The sequence below is a fragment of the Chrysemys picta genome, chromosome 10 (genome assembly GCF_011386835.1).
Source record: "Chrysemys picta bellii isolate R12L10 chromosome 10, ASM1138683v2, whole genome shotgun sequence".
Lineage (NCBI taxonomy): Eukaryota > Metazoa > Chordata > Testudines > Emydidae > Chrysemys > Chrysemys picta.
The window spans coordinates 57565512-57591261 of NC_088800.1; the positions used below are offsets into that span (position 1 = coordinate 57565512).

Sequence of the window (25750 nt, forward strand, 5' to 3'; positions counted from 1 at the left end):
GCTTGACCTCGCTACTAGGACTGCCAATCAAAGGGCTCGCTGTGATGCAGACAGCTGCCTGCTGAGGGCCCCCTTGCATTCCACACAGCCTCACAACCAGCCATGAGATGGTAGCGGCTCCAATGCTGGGCTGGATTTGAGCTGGCATCTTGGGGTGGTGCCATGCATCTCATCACCAGCTCCCGCCCCCAAGACAGCCACTCCGGCCTCCCACCTCTCTACTCCTACCCGTTTAATCAGCAGCTTCCTCCAGTTAGAAACCAGAATAGTCACCAATGGCCCATAAGTGTAAAGAGGCCACACCATCGACCCGCGGTTCTGGGGCTGGATTTTCAGAGGGACTCGGTGCTTGCAGCTCTAGTGGAAGTTAATGGGCAGACACAACAGGGGCAGCCAGCAGAGACTGGGCTGGGATGGGAAGCAAGCCTGACGCACTTTGGAATGGGGTGTGGTACTGCCGAGTTAAAGGCCCAGCTCCCCAGCTACTGTGAACAACCATCATTCTACTAAAGTCACAGCTATGGTAATTTACTGCAGTTGAGGAGCTGGCCCTACACTCGACTGGTGCAAATCATCTGGAACGCCTTAGGGCTTGTCTACACGTGACTGTTAAACCAGAATGAAGTAGGGTGTGACTGGAAAGCAGATGAACTATTCTTGATTTACTCCCTGTGGTGATGCTCTTATTCCAGAATCAGAGTGCTTCCTTGCAGATTAGCTTAATCCACATCCAAAATGGATTTCGTTGGAACAGAACACTTAATCCAGAATAAGAGCGTCCACACAGGGAGTGAATCAGGAATAACTCCCCTTATAGCCACACTCCCAGAATCTTGGCATGTGAGACAAACTACAGCAGCACCCAATGGTGGAAGGCAGCCCCACTTCAAATACCCAGTCCTTTACCAGTCCTCCCTCATCATCAGCCACAAGCCCGGATGTCACAAGTGGCTGCAAGTGGCTCTATGTGGACGAGCAATTTCCATTTGGGCCGCAGCAGATGAGGATTGTGTCCCATTTAGCAACGAATAAGCAAGCCTGGCTTCTGGTTCTTTGCCCAAGACAGGGGGAAATCTAGTCCTCTCTAGGAGGAACCAGGGAATGGATGCAACACTGCAGCAGAAACTCAGACAGAGAGCAGAGCCATGTGGTGTGCAAAATATTTATTTATACTCCAAAAAGGGTCAGACTTCAAATGCGGGTCCTGCCTCTTTCCCTCGGCCATCCCTGCCCCTCTCAGCACGAGGCACCAACCCATTGCTCGGGAAAGCCCCCAGCAATGCCAGCTGCCGTGGAGCGACTCTGGGAGGTGTTTCATACCAGCTATCGAAAGCCCTGGGGTGTGCAGGCTTTGGGACCTGGAGGGCCAAACTCGGGGTCACAGCTGAAATGAGTCTGGCTGGTCTCAGCTCTGATTTGGTGCAGAAAAAATCTTGTTGTCACCAGAGTCCGTCATGTCAAAGAGTGATTTGTGTTGGGAGTGGGGGCCGAGAGGCCCTGGCCCCTGCACACTGGGTGGGTGCTCAGACTAACCCTGAACTGTGTGCCAAGTGAGCTCTTAAAGGGCTAAATAAGCCAGGGAGCACTGTAACGGCCCTTGGCACAGAGACCAGAGCTTGACATGGCTGTTTCTAGGGATAAAGAAAAGATGGGCTCCCTCCTGACCTGCGGCTACACTGAGCTGCCATCAGTCCCTGAACCCAGCTGCATTGGCCCTGTCCTCTGCAGAGCCAGGGGGCATTGCGGCTGCTGCTGTCTGCCCTATCTCTGCAGCCCATGGGCAAATGGAGTCCCCTCGCTACTCTCTCCTGGGCCTGGAAGCAAGGAGCAAAGATTTCATGCAGGGAGCTTTTCCCCCTTACCATGCTGCCCCCCCCCAGGACTCTGCTGTAAGGGACTGCATGGAGAATGGGGTGCAGGGATGGGGAGAAGCAGGAAAGGGGGAACAGAGGGCACAAGAGCGAGCGAGATAATCATCTTTACACGGGAAGAGTATTTTACTGGGGTCCCTGCTGTGCTGGTGCTGCCCACAGCAGAGTAGCTGGGCTGCCCCCGCCCCCAAGAGAACTAGAGAGGGGCGAGGGAGAGGTAGGAGCAGGAAAACTGTACAGTCATGAGGGAGCATTGGCATACCCAGCCTGGCACAGGGGGGCAGGTCTGCCGGTTCACTCCCGCCCACCCTTGCCCGGGGAGCACACTCATTCACTCCAACGCACCAGGGCGGAATTGCTTTCCGGCCGCGCTCGGAAGGGGGGCTGTTTTGGGATCTGCGGGCGGGCAGTTTTCCTTGATTCTGTGTCACGCGTCTGTTGCCTCCCAGCCTCAAGCAGGGGCCGAGGAAGATCCAGTCCGGCATCCGGCTGAAATAACACACTGATAGAAAAAGTGTGTGGCAGGGCTCCAGCCGGGAGGTTGGCACCCGCATCATCTGGGTTTTGGCACTTTCAGGGTGGGTGTTGAGGGCCGGGGGGGGGGGGGGGGGATGCTACGGCGGAGGAGGGATCTGTGTCCCCAACAGGTCATAAGCGAATATGTTCCAGAAGACAGCGAAGACGAGGAAGGTGGCGTAGGAGAGCAGCACCACCCACCAGACACACTGGTCCTGCAGGTTCTCCTCATAGCTGCGCAGGATGGTCAGCCCCATGCTGATGCCTACGATGGCGCCTGCCAGATGGGCCATGAAGCTGGGCTGGGGGCCAGAAGCTGCCAGAGGTGGAGAGAAACGGAGCCAAACGGCACGGCCCACCTCAGAGCTCACTGCAAGAGGGAGGACGAAGAGTGAGAATGTTCCCCACAACTCTGCTGAGGAGGCTATTGGCTAAGAGCCACCATTGCCCTAGAGAGTCTCCCCTTCTCACACCCCAGTCACCTCCCCTGCAAGTCTATCCCGTCAGACCCTGCTGATCCCCAGCAATCCTGCCCACTGTGCCAGGCCTCCCTTCTCCCAGACACAGGCCGGGGGTTCCTGGTGGAAGGCTGTGCAATTCCTTACCATCAGCATTTGAGTATCGGTGGGGGTGACAAGCCCTGGGAAGTGGTGGGCTCTCCATCCCTGCGAGTCCCTACACTGAGCCCGGATGCCTCTCTAAAAGAAATGCTCTAACTCACCCCACCCCTTAGTGGGGGTCACAGAGGTCTATGGGGGTAACAACCACCTGCCCTCCTTTTGGCACATGGGAAGAGGGTAACTTGGGGTCCTGGCACGGAAGAGCGTGAGAACTAGCTCAATCACAACATACTGCGCTTGGGAGTAGTCGCTTATAGAGTAAGGAAGATAATTCCCCCCAGGGCAGGAATCCCTGGGTGGTAGGGTTGCCAGGAGTCCGGTTTTGACCAGAACGCCCGGTAGAAAAGGGATCCTGGTGGCTCCGGTCAGCACCACTGACTGGACCGCTAAAAGTCTGGTCGGCGACGCAGTGGGGCTAAGGCAGGCTCCCTGCCTGCCCTGGCTCCATGGAGCTCCAGGATGCAGCCAGCATCAGGGCCGGCCTTAGCAAGAGTGGGGCCTGATTCCTGGGGGCGGCACTTGCCAGTGTCAAGCCCCGCCCCCAGGAATCGGGCTGCGCTCGGGCTGGGGTCTCCGGGTTTGGGTCCAGGCCAGAGCCGCTGGGGCCGGGGCCGGGAGTGCTCGGCCGGCACCGCTCAGCCGGGGCCGGGCTGGAGTCGCTCGGCTGGGGCCGAGGCCGGCCCGGCGCGCTCAGCCGGGGACGGGGACGGCACCCCAGGGCCCGAGCCAGAGGTGCCGGGGCTGCGGGTGTTTGGCTGGCGCCTGGGCCAGAGCCGCGGGGACGGGACGGGGGTGCTCGGCCAGAACTGGGGCCAGTGCCCCGGGGCCCGAGCCGGGCCGGAGCCGGGCTGGTGCTCCGGGGCCCTAGCCGGGCCCGAGCCAGAGCCACTCGGCCGGGGCCGGAGCCGCTCGGGCCGGGGTTGGGGGTGCTTGGCTGGTGCCAGGGCTGGGCCGGAGCAGCGGGGCCGGGCCGGGCGCTCGGCCGGAACCGGGGCTGGTGCCCCAGGGCCCAAGCCAGGCTGGGGCCGGAACCGCTCGGGCCAGGGCCGGGGGTGCTCGGCCGGTGCCAGGGCTGGGCTGGCGCACTCAGCCAGAAACGGGGCTGGCGCCCCGGGGCCTGAGCCGAGCTGGAGCCAGAGCCGCTCGGCCAGGGCCAGGCCGGTGCCCCGGGGCCCGAGCCAGGCCAGAGCCAGAGCCGCTCGGGCCCAGGCCGGGGGTGCTTGGCCGGTGCCGGGCCGGAGCTGCAGCCGGTGCCCCGGGCCCAAGCCGGGCTGGAGCCAGAGCCGCTGGGGCCGGGGCTGGAGGTGCTCGGCCGGGGCCGGACTGGGCTGTGCCGTGCCTCCCTGGAGCCCTCCTCGCGCCCCCCCGCCCCAGCTTACCTGCTGCTGCTGCCCGCCTGCCCCTGCTTCTTTTCAGACTTCCCACAAACATCTGATTCGCGGGAATCAGGAGAGGGGGAGGAGCAGGGGGGCGGAGCGTTCAGGAGAGGGGAGAATGGGGAAGTGAGCTGGGGGCGGGGGCGGGGTGGACAGCTGTGGGGCCTTCTTAGGCGAGGGGCCTGATTCAGCCGAATCAGCTGAATCGGCCGAAAGCCGGCCCTGGCCAGCATGTCCCTAGCTCCGTGTGGCTCCCGGGAACCGCAGGCAATGGGAGCTGTGGGGGCAGCGTTTGTGGGCGTGAGCAGCGTGCAGAGCCCCCTGGCCCCTCCACCTAGGGGCCACAGGGACATGCTGCCACTTCCAGGAGCTGCGCAGAGACAGGGCAGGCAGGGACCCTGCTTTAGCCCCACTGTGCCATCGACTGGGAGCTGCCGGAGGTAAGCACTGATCAGCTGGAGCCTGTGCCCCAATCCCCCTCCTGCACCCCAACCACCTACCCCGGCCCTGCACTCCCTCCCACACCCTAACACCATCCAAGAGCCCATACCCCTGACCCAGCCTTGAGCCCCCTCCTGGAGCCTGCATCCCACACCCCCTCCTGCAACCCAAGCCCTTGCCCCAGCCCTGAGCCCTCTCCTGCACCCCAAACCCCTGGCCCCACCCCATAGCCTGCACCCCTAGCCAGAGCTGGCACCCCAACTCCCTGCCTCAACCCAGAGCCCCCTCTTGCACCTTGAACCCCTCATTTCTGGCCTCACCCTGGAGCCCACACCCCCAGCCAGAACCCTCACCCCTTCCTACACCCCAAGCCCCTACCCCAGCCCAGTGAAAGTGAGTGAAGGTGGGGGAGAGCAAGCAATGGCGGGAGGGGGAATGGAGTGAGTGGGGTTGGGGCCTTTGATAAGGGGCGGGGCAAATTGTTCAGTTTTGTGGGGTTAGAAAGTTGGCAACCCTATTGGGTGAGGTTCTCTGGCTTGCATGATACCGGCGACTGGACTAGGTGATCAGATTGGTCCCTTCTGCCCTTAAAATCTCAAGACACCACAGTGCCGCCAGCAGCCTCACCCAGCTAGGCTCCCACAGGCCCTGCTGTCTGCTGCCTGACTGCATCCGACACGTACTTACTGCACACCAGAGCCAGGACCATCCGGAGCAGCTTGTATGGGCAACGCATCCCCGCCCAGTTCTGCGGACAGAGACCCCAAGTTACGGCGGCACGAGAGCTGTGGCCTGGTATCCTCTTTGGACCGTTTCAAAGTGGGGATGGACCTGAGGGCAGCTGGCCGGCCTGTTGCTCACCATTCGAAATGGCAGCAGGAGCGAGTGGCGCTCTGTGTGCATAGGGAGCCCACTGCCTGCCAGGGCCGGCTCCAGGCACCAGCTTCTCAAGCAGGTGCTTGGGGCAGCCGCTCCGGAGAGGGGCGGCAGGTCCAGGTATTCGGCGGCAATTCGGCGGACGGTCCCTCACTCCGCCTGGGAGTGAAGAACCTCCCGCCGAATTGCCGCCGCAGATCGCGATCGCAGCTTTTTTTAGATCGCGATCGCAGCTTTTTTTAGATCGCGATTGCGGCTTTTTTTTGTTTGTTTGTTTTGGCTGCTTGGGGTGGCCAAAACCCTGGAGCCTGCCTACAGCCGCATCCCATGGAACAAGACATGGTGGTCAGAGCCGGCTTCCAGGACCTGGAAAGCAGGGGGCCTGTGCTGGGCCCACCAATGGGTGCAAGCACAGAGATAGGACAGCCTGGGGGAGGCCTACCCCACACTGAGCCTACCAGAGCTTGATAATGACAGAGGCAAAGGCTTCTCCATGTACCTATCAGACCGCTCCCACTCGGCATTGCCCCCCATGCCAATGTAGTGCCCCCAGCTGGTGCTGGACAGGGGATCAGGAATGAACCAGATCTCCAGTTCCGGGGAGGAGAAGCAGATCAGCCACCTCCCAGTCTGTCCTTCCCCAGGGGTGGCCTGGCTACAGAACCAGGATACCTACCATGACAACGTTGGCCAGGTGAGCGGAGCAGAGGGCATAGACACCCCCCGAGCCTCCGACCAGAGGGGCCCTCATGTCTGTGATGGAGACAGTCAGGGAGCCTGCGGACAAGAGAGGAAAGGGGGTTACAGAGTGGGGGAGAGAGGATCACCCTGGGCAGGACTAGACCCCTCTCCTGGGAAGGGGAGGGGAAGGGCAAACAGGTGCTCTGGGGCATCACTCGTTCACTCGCTAAGGATCCAATTTGAATGGGAGGTTTCCATGCTCGGGCTTTTCCTCTCCATCTGCCCGCATGACAAACTCAGTTACACACGCTCCACCTATCTCCCACACCCACACCCCCAGCCCCAGCACAGCATGGTAACTCTTGGCACAGCCAGCACACACACACACCACCCAGAAAACATAGCACCCACCCCCAGAGCCCACACACACTCACCCCCTGGACACACTCCACATGCACCCCATCGGCCCCAACCACACCCTAGGAGCTCACACCTCACAGCACATGTGCCACACCTTATGCATGCCATATATACACACTGGATAAGACAACACACACACCTCACCTACAATCGACACACTCCACATACTAGAGACAGGTGACTGAACTTTACACCGGTAAAATCATAGAAGATTAGGGTTGGAAGAGACTTCAGGAGGTTATCTAGTCCAACCCCCTGCTCAAAGCAGGACCAATCCCCAACTAAATCATCCCAGCCAGGGCTTTGTCAAGCCTGACCTTAAAAACCTCTAAGGAAGGAGATTCCACCACCTCCCTAGGTAACCCATTCCAGTGTTTCACCACCCTCCTAGTGAAATAGTTTTTCCTAATATCCAACCTAAACCTCCCCCACTGCAACTTGAGACCGTTACTCCTTGTTCTGTCATCTGCCACCACTGAGAACAGCTGAGCTCCATCCTCTTTGGAACCACCCTTCAGATAGTTGAAGGCTGCTATCAAATCCCCCCTCACTCTTCTCTTCTGCAGACTAAATAAGCCCAGTCCCCTCAGCCTCTCCTCGTAAGCCATGTGCCCCAGCCCCCTAATCATTTTCGTTGCCCTCCGCTGGACTCTCTCCAGTTTGTCAACATCCCTTCTGTAGTAGGGGGCCCAAAACTGGATGCAATACTCCAGCTGTGGCCTCACCAGTGCCGAGTAGAGGGGAATAATCACTTCCTTCAATCTGCTGGCAATGCTCCTACTAATGCAGCCCAATATGCCATTAGCCTTCTTGGCAACAAGGGCACACTGCTGACTCATATCCAGCTTCTCATCCACTGTAATCCCCAGGTTCTTTTCTGCAGAACTGCTGCTTAGCCAGCCAGTCCCCAGCCTGTAGCAGTGCATGGGATTCTTCCGTCCTAAGTGCAGGACTCTGCACTTGTCCTTGTTGAACCTCATCAGATTTATTTTGGCCCAATCCTCCAATTTATCTAGGTCACTCTGGACCCTATCCCTACGCTCCAGTTTATCTACTTCTCCTCCCAGCTTAGTGTCATCCGTGAACTTGCTGAGGGTGCAATCTATCCCATCGTCCAGATCATTAATAAAGATATTGAACAAAACCGGCTCCAGGACCAATCCCTGGGGTACTTCACTTGACATGGGCTGCCAACTAGACATCGAGCTGTTGAGCACTACCCAATGAGCCCTGATTTCTAATCCCAATCTCATTCCAACAACAGCCACGGAGGAGTAATTTCGGCTGTTGTGCTAATCGCCCAAGGCCTTTGCAAACAGCTCTCAGTGCAGTCGGCAGCATATAAAAGCACTATAGCTTGGAGGCAGCCTTGCTGGTGCACAGAGATTTCCAGTCATGCTGCGTTTGAAAATGCCCAGTGTCACAGCCCAGGGCGCAGCACCACCCTTGGAGACCAGCCGTGCAGCAGGACATTGTGAAAAAGGAAACAGAATCAAATGAACCCAGGTAACCTCCAACACTGAGAACAGTCTTTGTCGTTACTGTTCATACAGTGCCATGGGTGTGCATGGTGCTTTAAAGACCCAGCCCCGTTAGTGATAATGGTCTTACACTTACATAGCTCCTTGCAGCTGGGAGGATCCCAAAGCCCTTTACAAATGTCACTAGCTGAGGTGCAAACTATTTACAAGAGTCACTTCCCCACCTGGCTCCACGGTGCGATCAGCTCTGGGGAGGTGCTCAGCAGCTGTTTAACAGAGCACTGTGACACTGGACAACTATTTAGGGCAGGACATGAGGAAGAGCCAGGTAACCAAGAGGAACTGCACAGGGAGTAAGGCAGAAGGAATGCAATTACCAGAGTTAAAATCCCCCGATCCCTCTACTCTTGTGCAAAGTGCCACGGGATCATTACTGCCTCCCAAGGGTCAGGGCCTCCCTTTTAGGTTTCACCCAAAAGACTCTCCAGTAGCACAATCCCCTCTGCAGCATTGATCTGGTACTGACTCAGGCAGTCGGAGCCACCACCACCACTTCCTGCATCCCTGGGTGGGCTTTCCCTTCCATGAAGTCGTCTAATGAGATCACAGCCCAAGGTGCTAGGGGGTAGCTACAGTGGAGTGGGGAAAAAGTCTGGTTCCGATACTTCCCCCAGGGCTCCACCAGTTTCCATGGATGCAGGATAGGCCACGGCAGAAACCATGGTGTGGGGCTGCAAGAGAAACAGAGGTCCCTGAAATGAGGATGATGGGGTGGCTGGAGATTCCACTCTCCACCCTGATGCCAGCTAGTTCCCACCTCATGACCACACAAATCCCACTGGTTGAAACGAAGCTATTGCATGAGGCTGGCACGGGGACACTGAGCCCCTCAACTCTAAGTCACTGGTTCAAACCCAACTCAGCCATGAGTGAAAGTCAGAGTCATGTGACAGCTACTCTGGAGTCTCACAGCTGCTTCCGGGAGGCACAAACCCATCATGCCTGGCCCTGATTTGCTCCCATTTTTGGCAGCAGAGGGGCCTTGCACTGAATGTGCAGTGGAGACTGGCCTTCCCTCCAGCCTTAGGTCCCTCCAGGTCAGGCTGGGCAGACTAGGGGAGTTGGCAATGCTCCTGCCACCTCTTCTGCAGCTGCAGAGTGGACTTGGCTTACAAGGAGATGGACAATTTCCACCAGCTGAATATAAAACCCCAAAAGAGGGGACCCTCCTGCATGTACTTTCCAGGGTAGCATCATCCGAACTAGAGGAGAATCTTCATTCACTGTGGGGCATGTGATGCAGAGCTAGAAGTTCCCCTTCCATCCAATAGAGGGCAGTGGTAGCACGCACACAGCCACTTTACTAGATGGCTGTCCTGGGCAGATGAGATGGGATGATAGCCCTTCCTCAGTGTCCCAGGGCTGGCTGCAGCTGGGTTCCCTCGCAGCAGGGTTACAGTATGGGGCTCCATTCTCCCCATGCACTCCAGATATCACAGGGACAATATTGAGACCCACAGGAGGGGCTCTGAACCCCTGTTAAAGGAGCCAACCCACTGCAATCATTATCTGTGTCTGTGGAACCCAGATCCAGTTTACAGGAGAAGGGAATGGATCCATAGGAAGCGGAGCTCTGGGAGCAGGTCAGTAACCAACCGAAGCTCAGCAGAGATCTGGGTTGCCATCTCTGCAAGCCTGACAAAGCCCGACTCTCCTGGAAATTGCCCATGAAGGGCAATCTTTTCTCCAGCCCTGCTGTCCTCAGCCATTTCAGTGGGGCCCCGCCTGACCTAAGGACGGGTAATGTATCACGAGCAGCTCTAATTCTTTATTGATTTCAGCTGGAGGCGCTGACCTGCCTTCTGGGAATAATGGAGACGGAAATGCAGATCTCTGACAGCTTAGCGGGTGGGTGTGGAGAGAGCCCAGGAGTGGCCTGCACTGCCAGGGGGAAGAGGGGAAGGCAGGAGAGAACATGGAAAGGAAAGGAAAGGAAAGGAAAGGAAAGGAGAAAAGAAGCTGGCAGGAGAAGACAGCTGTGAGCTCTCAGGCTGACTGCCACAGCGTTGGCACATGCCTGGGCCTTTCCAGCCATCTCAGGAGGGGCCCAGAGGACAGCTGAGGACTCGGTTGTAGGGGGATCAGTCACTGTGGGAATAGGGGGGAGCTAACAGCCGGGCTGGCAGCGGGAGTGGGTCTGGAATGAGCCTTCACTGCCAGTGCAGGAGAAGGGAATACCTGCAGGAGGCAGCCTCCAGCCAGGCGCTCCCCACCCACCTGCCAGCACCCCTGCCAGGTAGAGGAAGCTGATGCGTAAGATGCCATGGACCATCTCCAGGGGGACCCCAATCATCAGCTGAAGGAGGGCATTGAATCCCAGCTGTTCCAACCTAGACAGAGAGACAAGGAAACACGTTCATCCAGCAGCAACTCAGTACGGCAAGCTGAGGGCCCCGGCCAGCTGCGCACACAGGGCAGGGGTGGGACCGTACACAGTGCCCTGTGCAGGAAGGCAGCAGGTTAAACCCAGGGCCCAGGATGGATCAGGGAGTTTCTGGGAATAACAATGCAAACTGAGACTCTGGCCCAACCCTTCCCTTCTGAGGGCTTTAGGATCCCGTGCTGGCCTCAGCACAGAGCAACTAGGCCCAACCTTGGGAGATGCTGGTGAGCACCTTAAATTCTCACTGGCTTCAGTGGGAGGTGGTTACCCACTGCCTCTCAAGAGCCTCCTCCCCAGCCCAGCCAGTGTGCCCATCCCTGAGCAGGGAGGGCCTCTGTGCGGAGGGGAGGGAAGGCTGCTCTTCATGGCCCAGCTCTGCACATCTGCAGCACCTCGTCTCTCAGCACTTTATACACACCAATGAGTCCTTCCAGCACCCGTTTTACTGAGCAGGAGCCGAAACACAGAGGGGCAGTGACTTGCCCCAGGGCACAGACTAGGCTAGTCGCAAATAGAACCTCCTGCCTCCCATGCTCCCTTGTGTAGCCCAGACCCCTCTCCTGCCAGCCTCACTCTGATGGCTGCTCTCAGCCACACCTGTGGATATCCACCCAGGAGGGCACTGAACTGAGTCCACCTAACCTGGGCAGGATTGGAAACAGAGACCAAAAAGCTCCCTCTTCCAGGACCCGTCCCCTGAGCCAGCCCATCCCATTGCAGCGTTACTGCTTGTGTAAACACCACTTCCAGATTAATTTGTTTTCACTTGGAGCCTTGGGAGCCAGTGGCCACATTCACCCACTAAGCTGAGACCTCCGGGGGCCGAGGGTGGAAGGTCTGGGATAGGAAGACCCGGCTGCAGCCTCCTGCCATGGGGCCTATTCTCGGGAATGCCCTGGGTACACTGCAATGAGTCCTGGCCGAGCCCTGAAATGTCAGGCAGCCTCGAGGGTCCCATTGACATTGGCATCGGGGATCTATTTCAAGGCAACACCGCCCCAGTGCCAAATGGGCAATATTTCACCAAACCACCTCCAATCAGAGGGTGGTCTGTTGTTAATCCCACCAATCAAGAGGCCATGATAAGTGTCAACTGCAGCTAATCCCACCAATCAGGGGAACGGGCTTTGTTGTCCCTTTCAATGATAATTATTTGTATCGTCCCTAATTGACATTCTGTGCTGTTACCGCGCTGGTGAGTCCCACAAACCCGTGGCCTCTGTGCTGAGAGCATCTATGGGGGCTGGAGATGGCTATCGTTCCCCTCAGACACTAGCTTGGGAAGGGGTCGAAGCCATGTCTCTCCTGCGCTGAGACACGAAGCCGCGTAACTGAACAGCCTGCTTTGCTGCTGCTATTCGTGGCCATTGCTGGCCGATGGCCCCTTTGTGTGATCCCTCTTCCCCCTTATTCTGCCTTTGAGCACCAGTGCGTGTGTGGGTCTGGAGCCGTTCTCATACAAGATGCATGGGGAGGGCCCATGGGGTCCGGCCTATTCTGAGCCACTGGTCACTTGCTTCGTTCCCCAGGCATTTGAGGTGAATGCTTGTGCCCTGACACAGATGGAGAAGGGGGAAAAGGAAGAGAAACCCAGCAACTTTGGCATGAAATACATTTAAAAATGGGTAATGCATCTGAGCTCACGCTCGACATGCCCCGATTCTGGGCAGGCACAAAGGGGAGCCAGGCACAAGAGAGCACCTCCAAGTAGCTCAAGAGGAATTTCAGTCCTGCGGAGAAGCTTTCCAGCCCTACCCCGTCACCTTCCACCTCTCATCTCTCGTGACACTGCTTGGCCAGCGTGCAAATTCCTCCAGAATGTACAAGGTGTTTCCCGCCCCACCAGAGCCCCCCTTATCCTGCTTCCCGCAGCGCCATCATAACGCTGAATTTATGACATCGCAGCGATTTCTCAGATGACAGACTGGGAAGTGAGCACCACTGGGATTCACTCTTGGTGCCAGGATTCAGCTGCCAGGGCCCAGCTTTTCTTTCACAAATCCTGGCAGCTTGGAGGTGGGGAGCAGGCTGGGCTGCTATAGTACCAGGGAAGGGTTGGTAGAGATGGAAGGGCCTGGACTGTCAGTAATGCTGGGCCACCAGTGACTTCAGCCCTTTCTCCTGTGGGGGAACTGTCTGCTCCACAAATCTGACCCTCTTCAATATGGTTTGATCAGCGTTGTGTGCAAATGAATTTCGGATGGTGGGCTGCTCACCCACTGTCCCAGCAACCATTTGATGTCAAAACTCTGTGTATTTATAGGCTTTTCAGTGGGGCTCATTTATATCCCAGCTGATGTGCTTACAAGTGTTAATGAATTAAGCCTCACAACTGTGATGCGCCCTCTTTTACAGGTGGGGAAACTGAGGCACAGAGCGACACACTGAGCAATTTGCCCCAAGGTCACACAGTGAGAAAATAGTAGAGCCAGGACTAGAACCCAGGTCTTCTGACTCCAAGTCTTATCCACAACTGTATCCTTCCTCGCTCTTTGGTCACTGAAGTCACCTGGTATTGCTTTTGCTTCCTGATTGGATGACCTCCCCTTTATTATCGGTCTCTGCCCATAAGGAATGTCACTTCATCGCAAGACAAATGTGTTGAGTCAAGTCTTGGCTTCTGGCCCAAATTTGCTTTCCGTGAAATTCGACCAAACCAAACTGCCTGTCTAGGGGCAAACAGCAAATCAGATCATTCTCCTAGCCCATTGCTTTGACCCTTCCACCCCCTCTCTGCGTCCCTCCACTGGTTCCACCTTCTCTATCGCCTCCAACATATGTTTCTTGTCTTCACTTTCTAGATCCTTCATGTCCTAGCCCCACCCGACCTGTCCTCTCTCATTCTGCATCAAAAGGTTGACTCCCACCCCCGCTTGGCCCAAGAACCCAGCCTCCATCCCCCACGTGTTACATTTTCAAATGAGCACTTTTGTGCTTTCTCCCCTCACACTTGGGAGAAGCTCCCTGTGCACAGATGCAAAGCCACGTCATTGTCCTCCTTCGAACCGCTCCTTCCAACTCTCCCTTGGCATGAGGCCTACAAAAAACTGGACAATGGTTGGGCTGCAGGTGGACTGAGATCACTGCCTACCATGGTGAACTAGTTTTGTCTCACTGTTCCACTCCCATTTCTCTGTCCATATCTGTCTGGCGTACCTTGTCTTCTACTTAGATTGCAAGCTGACTGACTTTTTGTTCTGTCTGTGCAGCGCCTAGCACCATGGTAGGGTGACCAGACAGCAAGTGTGAAAAATCAGGACAGGGGTGGGGGGTAATAAGAGCCTATATAAGAAAAAGACCCAAATATCGGGACTGTCCCTATAAAATCGGGACATCTGGTCACCCTACACCATGGGGTCCTGTGACAAGGGGGTTCTAGATGCTACGATCATACAAAGAGTAATTATAATGATCATAATTAATAACAAAGAAGGGCTGCAAATCCAATTGAGGCTAAATTCTAATCCCCAGAATGTAACTGTCTCACTATTCATCCAGCTCAAAAACCCCTCCTGGAGTCTGATGTCCTTTATTACCCAAAAAGCAGGGCACTGCGCTAGTAGCTGCAATACAAGGTACCCCCCGCCCCCAGTGCCCTCTTAGGGGATGTCTACGCTGCAGCTGGGAGCCTGCCTCCCTCCCAGCGGGGGTAGAGACAGACAGGTGCTAACTCCGCTTGAGCAAGGCCTCTAACAGCGCGGGTGTCGTGGTATGGGGGAGGCTCCAGCATGAGCCCAGGGGGTTGGGTGGCCAGCCCAGACCGCCGCCTGTACCACAATGTCCACCGTGCTATTTTTAGTGTCCTACTGAAGCAGAGCTAACACGAGCGTCTCCCCAGCTGTCGTGTAGACAGTGTAAACAGACCCTCAGCGGTGCCTGAGCCCTGACCTGGACGGACCACACCTACAGGGGAGAGGATAGGCCAGCCTCAAAGGCCACTCAGCCCTTGGCCTCTCTTCTGACACTGCCAGTGTGCAGGGACAGCTCCAGGCACCAGCGCAGCAAGCGTGTGCCTGGGGTGGCAAGCCGCAGGGGGCGGCGTGCCGGTCGCTGTGAGGGTGGCAGTCAGGCTGCCTTCGGCGGCATGCCTGAGGGAGGTCCGCCGATCCCGCGCCAATTTGGTGGCAGGTATGCCAAAGGCGAGGGACCAGCGGACCTCCCTCAGGCATGCCGCCGAATCCGCGTTACCAGCAGACCTCCCACAGACACGCCGCCGAAAGCCGCCTGACTGCCGTGCTTGGGGAGGCAAAATACATAGAGCCGCCCCTGCCAGTGTGGCACTGGGGGCTGTTGTGCCCTAGGAACGCACTGAGACCCACCACCTCACTCCACACAGGCCAACAGAAGGTCCATCGGGTGGAAAGACCTTTCAGCCACTCCTGATCTGGGCTGGAGACAAGCAGGCAGCCTAGAGGTGACCGGTTCCCATGAGCCATCCAGTGCCCCGGGAGATAAATAAAGCGTTCTAGTCCGCAGTTCAGAGCCAGAGGGCAAGCTGTCGCCCACACCTGTACCTTAGCCATGATCTGCAGGCTCTGTGATCTCTGGGGAGGAGATAGGAATTCATATCCCAAGTTCATCCAGCCCTGGGCTGCCTCACCCTGCCTCAGTGACAGTCCCCACCACCGCACCTGCTGCACTGAGACAGGAACGCAGTCTCACCACACCAGCTGAGCTGCCTACCCCCAGGGGGCATGGGGAGTGGTATGTCCTTACCCAACGTGCATGAACATGTAGGTGAAGAATCTCCAGGCGCGGGCTCGGTGCCCCGGGTGGTACACCAGCGGGCTCTTCATGTACTCTGGATGGTAGGTCTGCAGGACCCATCGGTTCAGCCGGGCCCCGTAGCAGAGGAACACGATGATCTGCAGAAGGAAAGGGGCTAGTTGTCAGTTATAACCAGAAGGAATTCCCCTAGGCCGAGCTGAGCCTGTGATACCCCCGCCTGCTGCCAGGCTGGGTGACTCTGTGACATCCTCCTCCTGCCCTGGCTTTGGAGCTCAGCATCCCCCAGGAAGATGCCCAGTATGGACTGTTTCATCGAATCACATGCAGGTGCCGAGGAGCCTCCCCCTCCTCCCCCCAGTGACTGGCTGGTAGGACGACCCCCTCTCCCATGGCAGATACAAGGGCAGGACAGCGCGGTCCCCAGGAGCAGTCAGCGTACCTGGGTCAGCGTGACGGCTGCCATGAAAATGGGCGGAGGGCAGGTGCGGTGCTGATAGAAGTACCAGCGCCGGTCCATCTCGCAGGGCAGGATCTCATAGGCCACATAGCGGACAAAGCGCTTGTAAAAGCCCAGGCCAGTCTCGTCCAGCAGCACGTCCCGGGGCAGTGCCCTCTGCCCATTGGCAATGGCTCGTTTGAAGCTACTGGAACGTTTACTGCTAATCTGCAAAGAGAGACCGTGAGGTACGCAGCCCGCCCAGCTACTCCACTCCCAGCCTCTGCCAGCAGGGGTCAGCCCAGGGCAGGGATTCCCTGTCCCATTCCTTCCAGTTCCTGCAATTATCAAAGCACCCAGGCCTTCTCCATCCTCAGCTGAGGAGAGGGGGAGGAAGGGCTTTTGCCAGGGCCGGGGCGGGTTTGGGATTCTGAGCACACAGCGGGGACAGGGACAGCATGCAAATGTCTCTCTCTTGCCAGATCGTTTCCTCACTCAGCCAAGGCAATCAGGAATAATCTATGGAGAATTAAGGATTTCTTTCTGCATAGCCAGCAGTGCCGCCTGCTTTAGTCAAGTTTCAGAGTAGCAGCCGTGTTAGTCTGTATCCGCAAAAAGAAGAACAGGAGTACTTGTGGCACCTTAGAGACTAACAAATTTATTAGAGCAGTTATGCGACCCCCGAGCATGCTCTAATAAATTTGTTAGTCTCTAAGGTGCCACAAGTATTCCTGTTCTTCTTTTTGCTTTAGTCAAGAGCTCAGCAATAAAGGGGGGAAATATTTTTTATTTTCCACCTCCCTGATTGCTTCCCCCTTGGAGCTTCTCACATGGGTCCTGAACCGGCAACTTAGGTCAGAGTGCCCACTCCAGACAAAGCCCTACCTTCCCAGCTGCAGCCACTAGAACAGAATGGGGCAGCAGCCCTAGGTGAGCGAGAGCCCCTAGCTGTGAGCTGTCCCGCCTTCACCCTGGAGAAGGAGCTGTAGGAGCAGCCAGTGATAAAGGTGGCTCTCCATGGGGGAGTCACATGATTTCCCCTCCTTTTGCTCACAACTGTCCTTTCCCCTCGCCCACTGCTGGCACCACATGGCCAGCCCTGGGGAGGCCTCCCGAGAACAGCAGTCAGCAACACAAACCACCCCCACCACGTCTCAGCTCAGGGAGGGAGCGGCTCTGCTTCTGTGGCCCATGCCACGCTGGGCCTCCCTGCTCGGCAATGCTGGTTTGTGTGGAACAGCCTCTTGTCCCCCGGGAGCTGAACTGAGAGCTCCCCAACTCATTTAACACAGGTCAGCCAACAGCCAGCAGGGAGTACAGACTTGGAGTTCCTTCTCCAGCACCCCTAGCCCAGCTGCCCACAATGGGCACTGTGCCGGCCTGAGGGATCCCACCGAATGGGCTTCATTCCTTTCTGTGCTGCGGGCGCTCTGGGAGAGTGGTTACTGCCTGGGAGCCACCCCTTTGAGTCTCAGGGCCACGTTCAAGCCTGGCGTAAGCAGGGGCAGAGGACGCTGACATCAGCAGGAGCTGGGAATCGCTTACACCAGGGATGAATTTGCCCCATGGTCTCTAACACTGAACTAAACGGAGGGCTGGGTTTTGCACTTCCCCTCCCTAAAACTCCTGCCTTAGAGTGGCAGGTTCATGCACATGAGGATTGCCCATCTGTCCTTCAGTTGCCATCCTGAGCCTGCCCTCTTGGGGGCTGCAGGATTGGAACTGCCAGGTGAGTTGTTTCAGCTGCAGCGTTTCCTGGGCAAAGCATTTCCCAGCAGCACGCAGATCTATGGGGCTTGCGCAGCACCGCGGGGCTGTTACTAGTACTCACGTTACTGACCAGGTCTACCAGCTCCTGATAGCAGATCTGCCCTTCATCGTTGCTCTGGGCCAGAGCCACCAGCATCTCCAGCTTGGAAGGATCCAGGGGCAGCTCATGGCTGTGCACCAGGCTGGCGAAGGTCTCTACGCCAATGAAACCGGTGTTGTCTGGATCAAGCTGCAAAAGAAACCAGAGTCAGAGACGGAGGGTGTCAGCTCCAAGCATTGGGAAGATGGCACTGGGGCTGGAGTAGATGGGAACTCCTCTACACCAAGACTCTTTCACTATTCCCTAAGGTCACTTCTTCTAGGAGAGGCTGGCACTGGAGTTGCTGTCAACTTGTGGGAAGTGGAGTGGTTGGGCTCTGCCCCACAGCCCGCGTTCTGCTACAATGCCTGGCACTGTCATGGAGGGAGATTTTTAAAGTAAAGGATTTCAACGATGGGTTTTACTAACCCTGGAATCCCTCAGCCCAGCTGCTCTGTCTCTCTCACTCTCCCACGTGTGTGCGGTCAAGGAAGTCTAGGACATGAACCAAGAGCTCCTGAGACTCAGTCCAGACCACAAACCCTTCCACTCCATCCCTCCTGCACAGCTCCTAAGATGGGAGAGTAGGCGCTGCTAAAGGCAGGAGAGAAGGTTATGGGGTGACTTGATCAGTCTATAAAATGGGGTAATGCTGCCCTGTCTCACTGGGCACACTCACTAACATGCGCGGGGCTCAGGCAGTTGGAGCTCTGGAAGGACAAAGAGAGATAAGTCAGCATGTGCAGGAACCCCTAACCCTAGCACCCTTGTTTATGACATTCCTGCCTCTTACTCCTTCACCAGCAAGCCCCCGGATTCTTTGCAGGTCAACTTCCGGAAAGCAGAAGCAGGGCATAAAATACGGGTGCCCTGGACAAGGAGCCAAACTCACAGGCCTTCAAAAGGCTTGGGGAAGGGGGGTTAAGATGTTCTTCTAGCTCTACAAAGGACAATGTCCCCCCAGTAGGCTACCCCTTCAACCTGTCCTACATTTACTGGGAGACCATGGCTGGAATCAATAATCAGTTGTGGTTACAGAGTTCAGAACCAAGGTGTCTGAACCCTGAGTCCTTCCAGAAACTTCCCAGATTCACACTTCAAGTCCCAAGAATTCCAGCTGCAGTATGAGCAATGGATCAACTCTGAAGACCTTGAACCTTAATCAGGACATGCAGCCCAACGTTGCTCCCAACTTCTTCTGAGCTTCCCATGCAGTTTAAGAACACAAGAACGGCCACACTGGGTCAGACCAAATGTCCATCTAGCCCAGGATCCTGTCTTCCAACAGTGGCCAATGCCAGGTGCCCCAGAGGAAATGAACAGAACAGGGGAGTTAACAAGTGATCCATGCCCTGTGGCCCATTCCATTTCAATGTGTCCACATCTGCACCCTCCTCTCAGCTCCAAACTCTTTGAGATGCAATGCCCCTTCGGTGTGCAAATGGAGGGATCTGCCAGCTGGTGATTCTGATGGGCTGACGAGCGGGCCTCTTTCAAGTTCTCCTTTGCACTTCCCACCCTTTCCCTCACAGGGTATGTCTACACTACGGGATTAATCCGAATGTATATAATTCGAATTTGGGAAACAGATTGTATAAAGTCGAAATGTATGCGGCCACACTAAGCACATTAATTCGGCGGTGTGTGTCCAAGTACCGGGGCTAGCGTCGATTTCTGCAGCGTTGCACTCTGGGTAGCTATCCCATAGCTATCCCATAGTTCCCGCAGTCTCCCGCGCCCATTGGAATTCTGGGTTGAGATCCCAGTGCCTGATGGGACAAAAAACATCGTCGCAGGTGGTTCTGGGTACAGCCTCACCTCCTCCCTCACTCCCTCACTCCCTGCATGAAAGCAACGGACGGCAGACAACCATTTCGCGCCTTTTTTCCTGGATGAACACTGCAGACTCCATACCACGGCAAGCATGGAGTCCGCTCAGCTCAAGACAGCAGTCATGAACATTGTAAACACCTCGCGCGTTCTCGTGGAGTTTATGCTGAGCCACTTCCAAACGGGGAGCCAGACTCACACCGGCTCAGGTGAACAGACCCCTATCGAATTCCCATAGCACCACGTTTAGCTCTTCCAAAAGTGTCACGTCCTCACACTCACCCAGAACAAAGCCACAGTCATGCTGGATTTACCAGGAAGGTTTGTATCCAATTTCCTCCTTGAAAAGCACTTTGAATAATGTGGGGGAAGGGCTAGTCTTAAAAAACCATTTTGGAAGGACAAGAAGAAAAGTCAGTGTGTTTAAGTCCCTGCCGAGGGCATGACAGAGACTGGGTTCTGCCCCTGGGAGGCAAAGCCAGTAAAACAGAATTATTCTGCAAATAATATTGTCTCTGTCATCTTATTCTCCAGGGAACGAAATGCAAAACACAGAGCTCCCTGGCAATGTCCTTGTGGAATGGGCAGGACGGAGAACGCTGTGGGACACGGACACACGCGCTATTCTGGTTTGAGCTGAGGGAGACTGTAGCCTCTCCATCCCAAAGAATCTACTGCTCCCTGGGGCTACTGACAGATCTAGTGGAGACTTCGCATCTCAGCCCGGAGGGCGCAGCAGCCACAGAGAGGGCCCAATCCAGGGTAGGGGAAGGGCACGTCTTCCTTTGGGAGAGTGGGGCTGGCCCCCCACAAGAGCATCAGAAGGGGGATTACAAGGAGGGGAGATGCAGCATATGGCCAAATTAACCCTTTGGAGGCTGTGTAGATCACAGCACCTAGACCTTGCTCTAGACAAGGAAAGCAAGTTATAAGCAGAGCTCTCTAGGGCAGAGGTTCTCAAACTGTGGTCCGCGAGTTCCATTCAGGTGGTCCGCGGATAGTTCCCTCTAAGCTGCATGCCTGGACGACTGCACACGACAGAACGAAGGGCCACCACCTAATTCGTGGAGCCACGCAGGCTCGGCTTCACTAATTAGGTGCCTGGACCTTGGAAAAGACACACATGTAAAGTGAGGTGGTGGCCTTGGGGGGAATAGGGGGTAGGTGGGAGGGGGCAGTGGGGTGAGAAGAGGGGGTGGGGGGAATTTGGGACGTGCAGGACTGCAGCGGCCAGAGAAAGAGGCGACTTTCCCCAGCTCCAGGGCTGCGGCTGCCACAGTTGGAGAGAGAAGCAGAGACCCCCCCCCTCCTTCCCAGCCCCAGCTCGGGGGCTGCCGCGGCGGGGGAGAGAGGGCACATCCATCGCATTAGAAAGGTAAGATTACGGATATAAAAATATGAGTTGTGTGCTTTTATTTGTAGAACAAAATATGTTAATTATTATTAAGTTTTTTTATATAGCACTTTTAGCCAAAGCACTTTACAATAGTTAGCTGATGGTACAAACAACATTTGGAAAGATCATTAAGTGGTCCACCGAGACCCTCAGCAATTTTCAAGTGGTCCGTGGAAAAAAAAAGTTTGAGAACCACTATTCTAGGGGTTACTGCCTCTCCACAGCACTTGCGCCTGATCCTTCATGTGGCTGGCCATGTGCGTTGGGCTACAGTTCCAGAGCCTGGTGTGCCTAGGACGGCTCTGCTGTAGGAGGGGTGGGGCAGTGTTCCAGGAAGCAGGGGCGGTGTGCAGGCAGTGTAGGAGATTGGTCTCTCCCCCTTCCCCCACAATAAACCCCAAGTCGGGTGCCAATTCCACTTTTACTTTCTCCTTGGAGCCCCCAGTTCACTGCACACTGGGCCTAGCAAGGAAGCCGTGACACCCATGTTCATCGAACAGCATCTCAGGTAGGCAACCCCCCAGCATAAGCAGCCACATCCAAGTGTCAGCTAGTGGATAAATAGTTATGGTGCTGGACTGTGACTCAGGAAACTTGGGCTCTATTCCCAGCTCAGCCACAGACTGGCTGGGTGGCCCTGCCCATGTCACTTCACCACTCAGTGCCTCCCTGTCCCTCCCCTTCTTTGTCTTTCTAGGTTGTAAGCTCTAGCACCTGTCTCTTACTATTGTATGTATAGCACCTAGCGCACAGGGCCTCCGATCACACTTGTGGCCTCTAGGTATGACTGTAATACATATACCAGGAATAATAATCCCTAGGGTACATTCCACTGAGTTTGCCCTCTAGTTAATGACCCACTTCCCCCTGGCAGCCACTTGTCCCCTCTCCCTGGGTATGACAGCAGGGCCTCCATTTAGCTCACTAGATTCAATAGCTATTCACTTGCTCTTCCTGTGGCCAATTCCATTGCCATCGCTGCCCCCTAGCACCACTCAGCAAACCCACATGCCCTCGCCCATGCACACCACACACAAATGCAGACCCAAGCACACAAAACACCCGTCTGCATGCACACATACACACTGCACATGCCAGATGCAAGCACATGCATGCACGCCCCATGTGAATGCACACCCATCTACATGCAGATATACACACTATGTCCACACTTAGGATCACACACTTGTTTTGCATAGGTACACGTACACACGGAAATGCACACGTACTATACCTCCACATCTCGTGTACACACATGCCCATACACGTACACACGGCGATGCACACGTACCATACCTCCACATCTCGTGTACAGGCATGCCCACACACGTACATACAGCGATGCACACGTACTATACCTCCACATCTCGTGTACACACATGCCCATACACGTACACACAAAGATGCACACAGACCATACCTCCACATCTCGTGTACAGGCATGCCCACCCATATGTACACATGAAGATGCACAATATACACCTGCACATGTACCTCACACATATGTACACCTGTACACACATGATACACACAATAACTATGAATGCCTGCACCCTCACACACACACATTCAGGCACATAGTCTACACAGGCACATACCCCATGTGAAAGAACACCCACCCACCTGAATACGCACCTAGGCATATCATACACACAGTGCACACTTAGAACCACACACATACCCACATATGAGCATGCACACTTGCTCATGCTTGCACACTACACACGGAGATGCACGCATACCATGTATGCACAAGTACATACACACACGCAAACACACACTTACCCAGATTCTCTCTTTCCTCGTGCATTTCAGTGCAAATTGGCCAGCCCATAACAGACCAAAGCAGCAGCAGCAGCAAAATCATTCCCCCCTCAGTGGCTTGCAGAGACCCCATCTCCAGCCACATTCCAGCACCTGTGGCCTGCACCCTCCCAGATCAAACTGTCACCACCGATGCTCATGCCCCCTGCGCCTAAGGCTGCAGCACCACAACTCCCACAGGGCACTAGGGCTGGGAAGTTTATTCAACCTCTAGCTGCTGAGAAATGTTGGACATGGAGGTGGCAGGATCTGAAGCCAATGTCCTCCCCTAAGATGCTCTCTAACCTTTGGCCGATCATCTAGGCCAGTGGTTCTCAGCCTATTTACCATTGTGGGCTGCATATGCAGCTCTCTATGTGTTGTGTGGGCCGCATCCACACAATATATATACTACCTGGATGGCCCTGAGGTCACCTGGGCTACAGCTATGTGCTGATTGGGCCACAAGTTGCCCACGGGCTGCGGGTTGAGAACCACTGCTCTAGGCTGAGTGCCCCCAGGAATGTAACAGGCCCCGGCTCTCTCCCTCATGGCAACCCTTTCCTTACAGAGATGTTTAGACACATTTGTACCACTCAACTCCTGGAGGCTCAGCTCAGATCCCACATCCAATTGCCAGTGAGATGCCTGGTAACCCAGCTCCCCCCTCCAATGAGGTTGTGGGACTTGCCCAAGGTCATGCAGTGAGTCAGAGGGATAATTATTGAAACAGGAACTTGGAGTCTAAATTCCTAACCAAAATTAACGACCAAGCTCCCCCACATCAGAATCCCTGGCGGCGCGGGGGCCTGGCTAAAGAGACTGAATTTGGCTGCCAGAGCAGATGAAGGGGTTCCAGCCAGGAATCAGTCAGAACAGAGCACTCAGTGCCACCAAGGGTTAATGCATTAGGAGCCAATCCTGCAGTCAGAGCAGAGGGCCCAATGCAACACAGTGTTAACGCATTAGGGCCCGATCCTGCGGTCAGATCACAGGGCTCAGTGCCATCATGTGTTAACACATTAGGGCCCGATCCTGCGGTCAGATCACAGGGCTTGCTGCCACTATGTGTTAATGCACTAGGGCCTGATCCTGCGGTCAGGTCACAGAGCTCAGTGCCACCATGTGTTAATGCACTAGGGCCCGATCCTGCGGTCAGATCACAGGGCTCAGTGCACCATGTGTTAATGCACTAGGGCCCGATCTGCGGTCAGATCACAGGGCTCAGTGCCACCATGTGTTAATGCACTAGGGCCCGATCTGCGGTCAGATCACAGGGCTCAGTGCACCATGTGTTAATGCACTAGGGCCCGATCTGCAGTCAGATCACAGGGCTCAGTGCACCATGTGTTAATGCACTAGGGCCCGATCTGCGGTCAGATCACAGGGCTCAGTGCCATCATGTGTTAATGAATTAGGGCCCAGTGTTTCCAGATGCTGGCCACCCCTCACCCACTCTTTACCCAGTCTGAGGGCAGCTGCTGCTGCTCCCCAGCACCTCACGGGAGCAGGTCCTCAGCCTCGCAGCGCTGAGCTAGAGAGCTCTGGGCTGGGATGAATGAGGAGGTTCAGAAGGGAAAGGAGCTGCATGGCCTCTGAGGCTGCTGGCTACAGCGTATATTTGTCCCTCCACTGTTCGAGCAGGTGCCCCGATCCAACACCCTTGGCAGCCGGTGGTTCCGGAGGTGCCCCCGGAGCTGGAATAGCAGGGTCACGGCAGGCCAGCTTCAAAGTGTCTCTGACTGAGCTGTGTGGGGGGATGTTTGGCTCTCACTAGTGTAAGCCGCCCCCTCGGTGCCAGCAGGCACCACCTCCACGCTCACGAGCGCATCCGCTCTATTTCAGAGGCGTGACAGAGACGGTGCTGGCTGGGGACACCAGGGCTCCCCACCTAGATGCCACCATGAGGGGGAGACAGACCCAGAGGTGCACGTGGCCTGGTCTGCGCGATGCCATGGAACGGCTGGGTGCCAAGCCACGAGCTAACGACAGGGCGTGTGGAGAACCCACCAGGGAGATACCAAGGGGATGGGCACAGAGCCGGGGTGGCAGCCTGCAGAGAGCCCCTGTTCCATCCCCACCCCCCATGGAAAGTTACCCCCTCCCCAGGCTGCATGCCACAGCTGCGCTGGAACCCCCCGATCCGGGCGGGAGAGGCGCAGCAGCCGCTGCCTTGGAAACCAGCACTCACCTGCTCCTGGATGAGCTGCAGCAAGGAGCTCCTATCCATATACCCGCCGGGGCTGGCTGGCTGCAGGGGCGGCCGGCTGCGGGGCTCATCGGCGGGGGGCGGGTTTGCTGCTCGCCTCCCAGGGCGCCGGGAGCGATGGCAGGGAGGGGTGCCGGGCTGCAGCCGCCGAGTCAGCCAGCCAGCCCCGCGCTGCTGCGGAGCGATCGGAGAGCGAGCGCCGCTCCACTCCGCACAGCCGGGCTCCGGGGGCGGGTGCCAGCGAGAGGGGCTGGGGGAGACGTGGGGCCGGGAGCCAATGGCAGCCCAGTGGGGGGAGGCGGGGCAGCCGCGGAGCGCCGAGCCCACCGGAGCCGGGAGCGACGCTGCAGCCTCTGGCGCTGGCGAGACACCTGCAGCCCGGCCGCCGGGGTGCGCACGGGGCGGGGTGCGCTGCTGGGACGCAGCAAACGCCGGGTGGTCACCGGGATGCTCTGGGCAGCTCCCCGCGCGTCCAGGGCAGTACCCGGCCCGGGCAAAGCGCCCCCCGCCTCCCTGCCTCCAGGGCGGTACCTGGCACAGCGCCCCCGCCTCCCTGCCTCCAGGGCGGTACTCGGCCCAGGCACAGCGCCCCCTGACCCCTTCATCCATGGTAGTACCCGAGCACAGTGCCTCCTGCATCTGGGGTGGTACCTGGGCACAGTGCCCCCTGCCCCCTATAACCAGGGTGGTACCTAGGCACAGCACCCCCTGCCCCTCTCTGACCAGGATAGTACCTGGGCACAGCATCCACTGCCCACCTGCATCCAGGGTGGT

The 25750-nt window shown here is 56.6% G+C and overlaps 1 protein-coding gene across 4 annotated transcripts; it reads right to left on the minus strand.

Annotated features, from left to right (window-relative positions):
- Window positions 1–1145: 1145 nt before the first annotated feature.
- On the minus strand, window positions 1146–25330 carry RHBDL1 (rhomboid like 1). 4 transcript variants are annotated; one of them, XM_005306114.5, is made up of 8 exons: window positions 24959–25330; window positions 17721–17888; window positions 15893–16117; window positions 15442–15590; window positions 10560–10672; window positions 6377–6477; window positions 5512–5572; window positions 1146–2757 (listed from the first exon to the last, which is right to left on the minus strand). In XM_005306114.5, the coding sequence occupies exons 1-8, from the start codon at window positions 24995–24997 to the stop codon at window positions 2486–2488; spliced, it is 1128 nt and encodes a 375-aa protein (XP_005306171.1). In that variant the 5' UTR covers window positions 24998–25330; the 3' UTR covers window positions 1146–2485. The 4 variants fall into 4 exon arrangements, with proteins under 4 accessions (XP_005306171.1, XP_005306172.1, XP_005306174.1 ...); XM_005306115.5 differs by having other exon boundaries at window positions 17730–17888; window positions 24959–25157; XM_065559915.1 differs by having other exon boundaries at window positions 2633–2757; window positions 5452–5572; window positions 24959–25149.
- Between the last annotated feature and the right edge of the window lie 420 nt (window positions 25331–25750).

Bases quoted from the DNA above. Each gene is read 5' to 3' on its own strand.
- RHBDL1 (XM_005306114.5), bottom strand. From the start codon at position 24,997: ATGGATAGGAGCTCCTTGCTGCAGCTCATCCAGGAGCAG. The intron at 17,889-24,958 runs GTGAGTGCTGGT...TTTCTTTTGCAG, and splicing joins TGCAGCTCATCCAGGAGCAG to CTTGATCCAGACAACACCGG. The intron at 16,118-17,720 runs GTGAGTACTAGT...CTCTCTTTGCAG, and splicing joins TGGTAGACCTGGTCAGTAAC to ATTAGCAGTAAACGTTCCAG.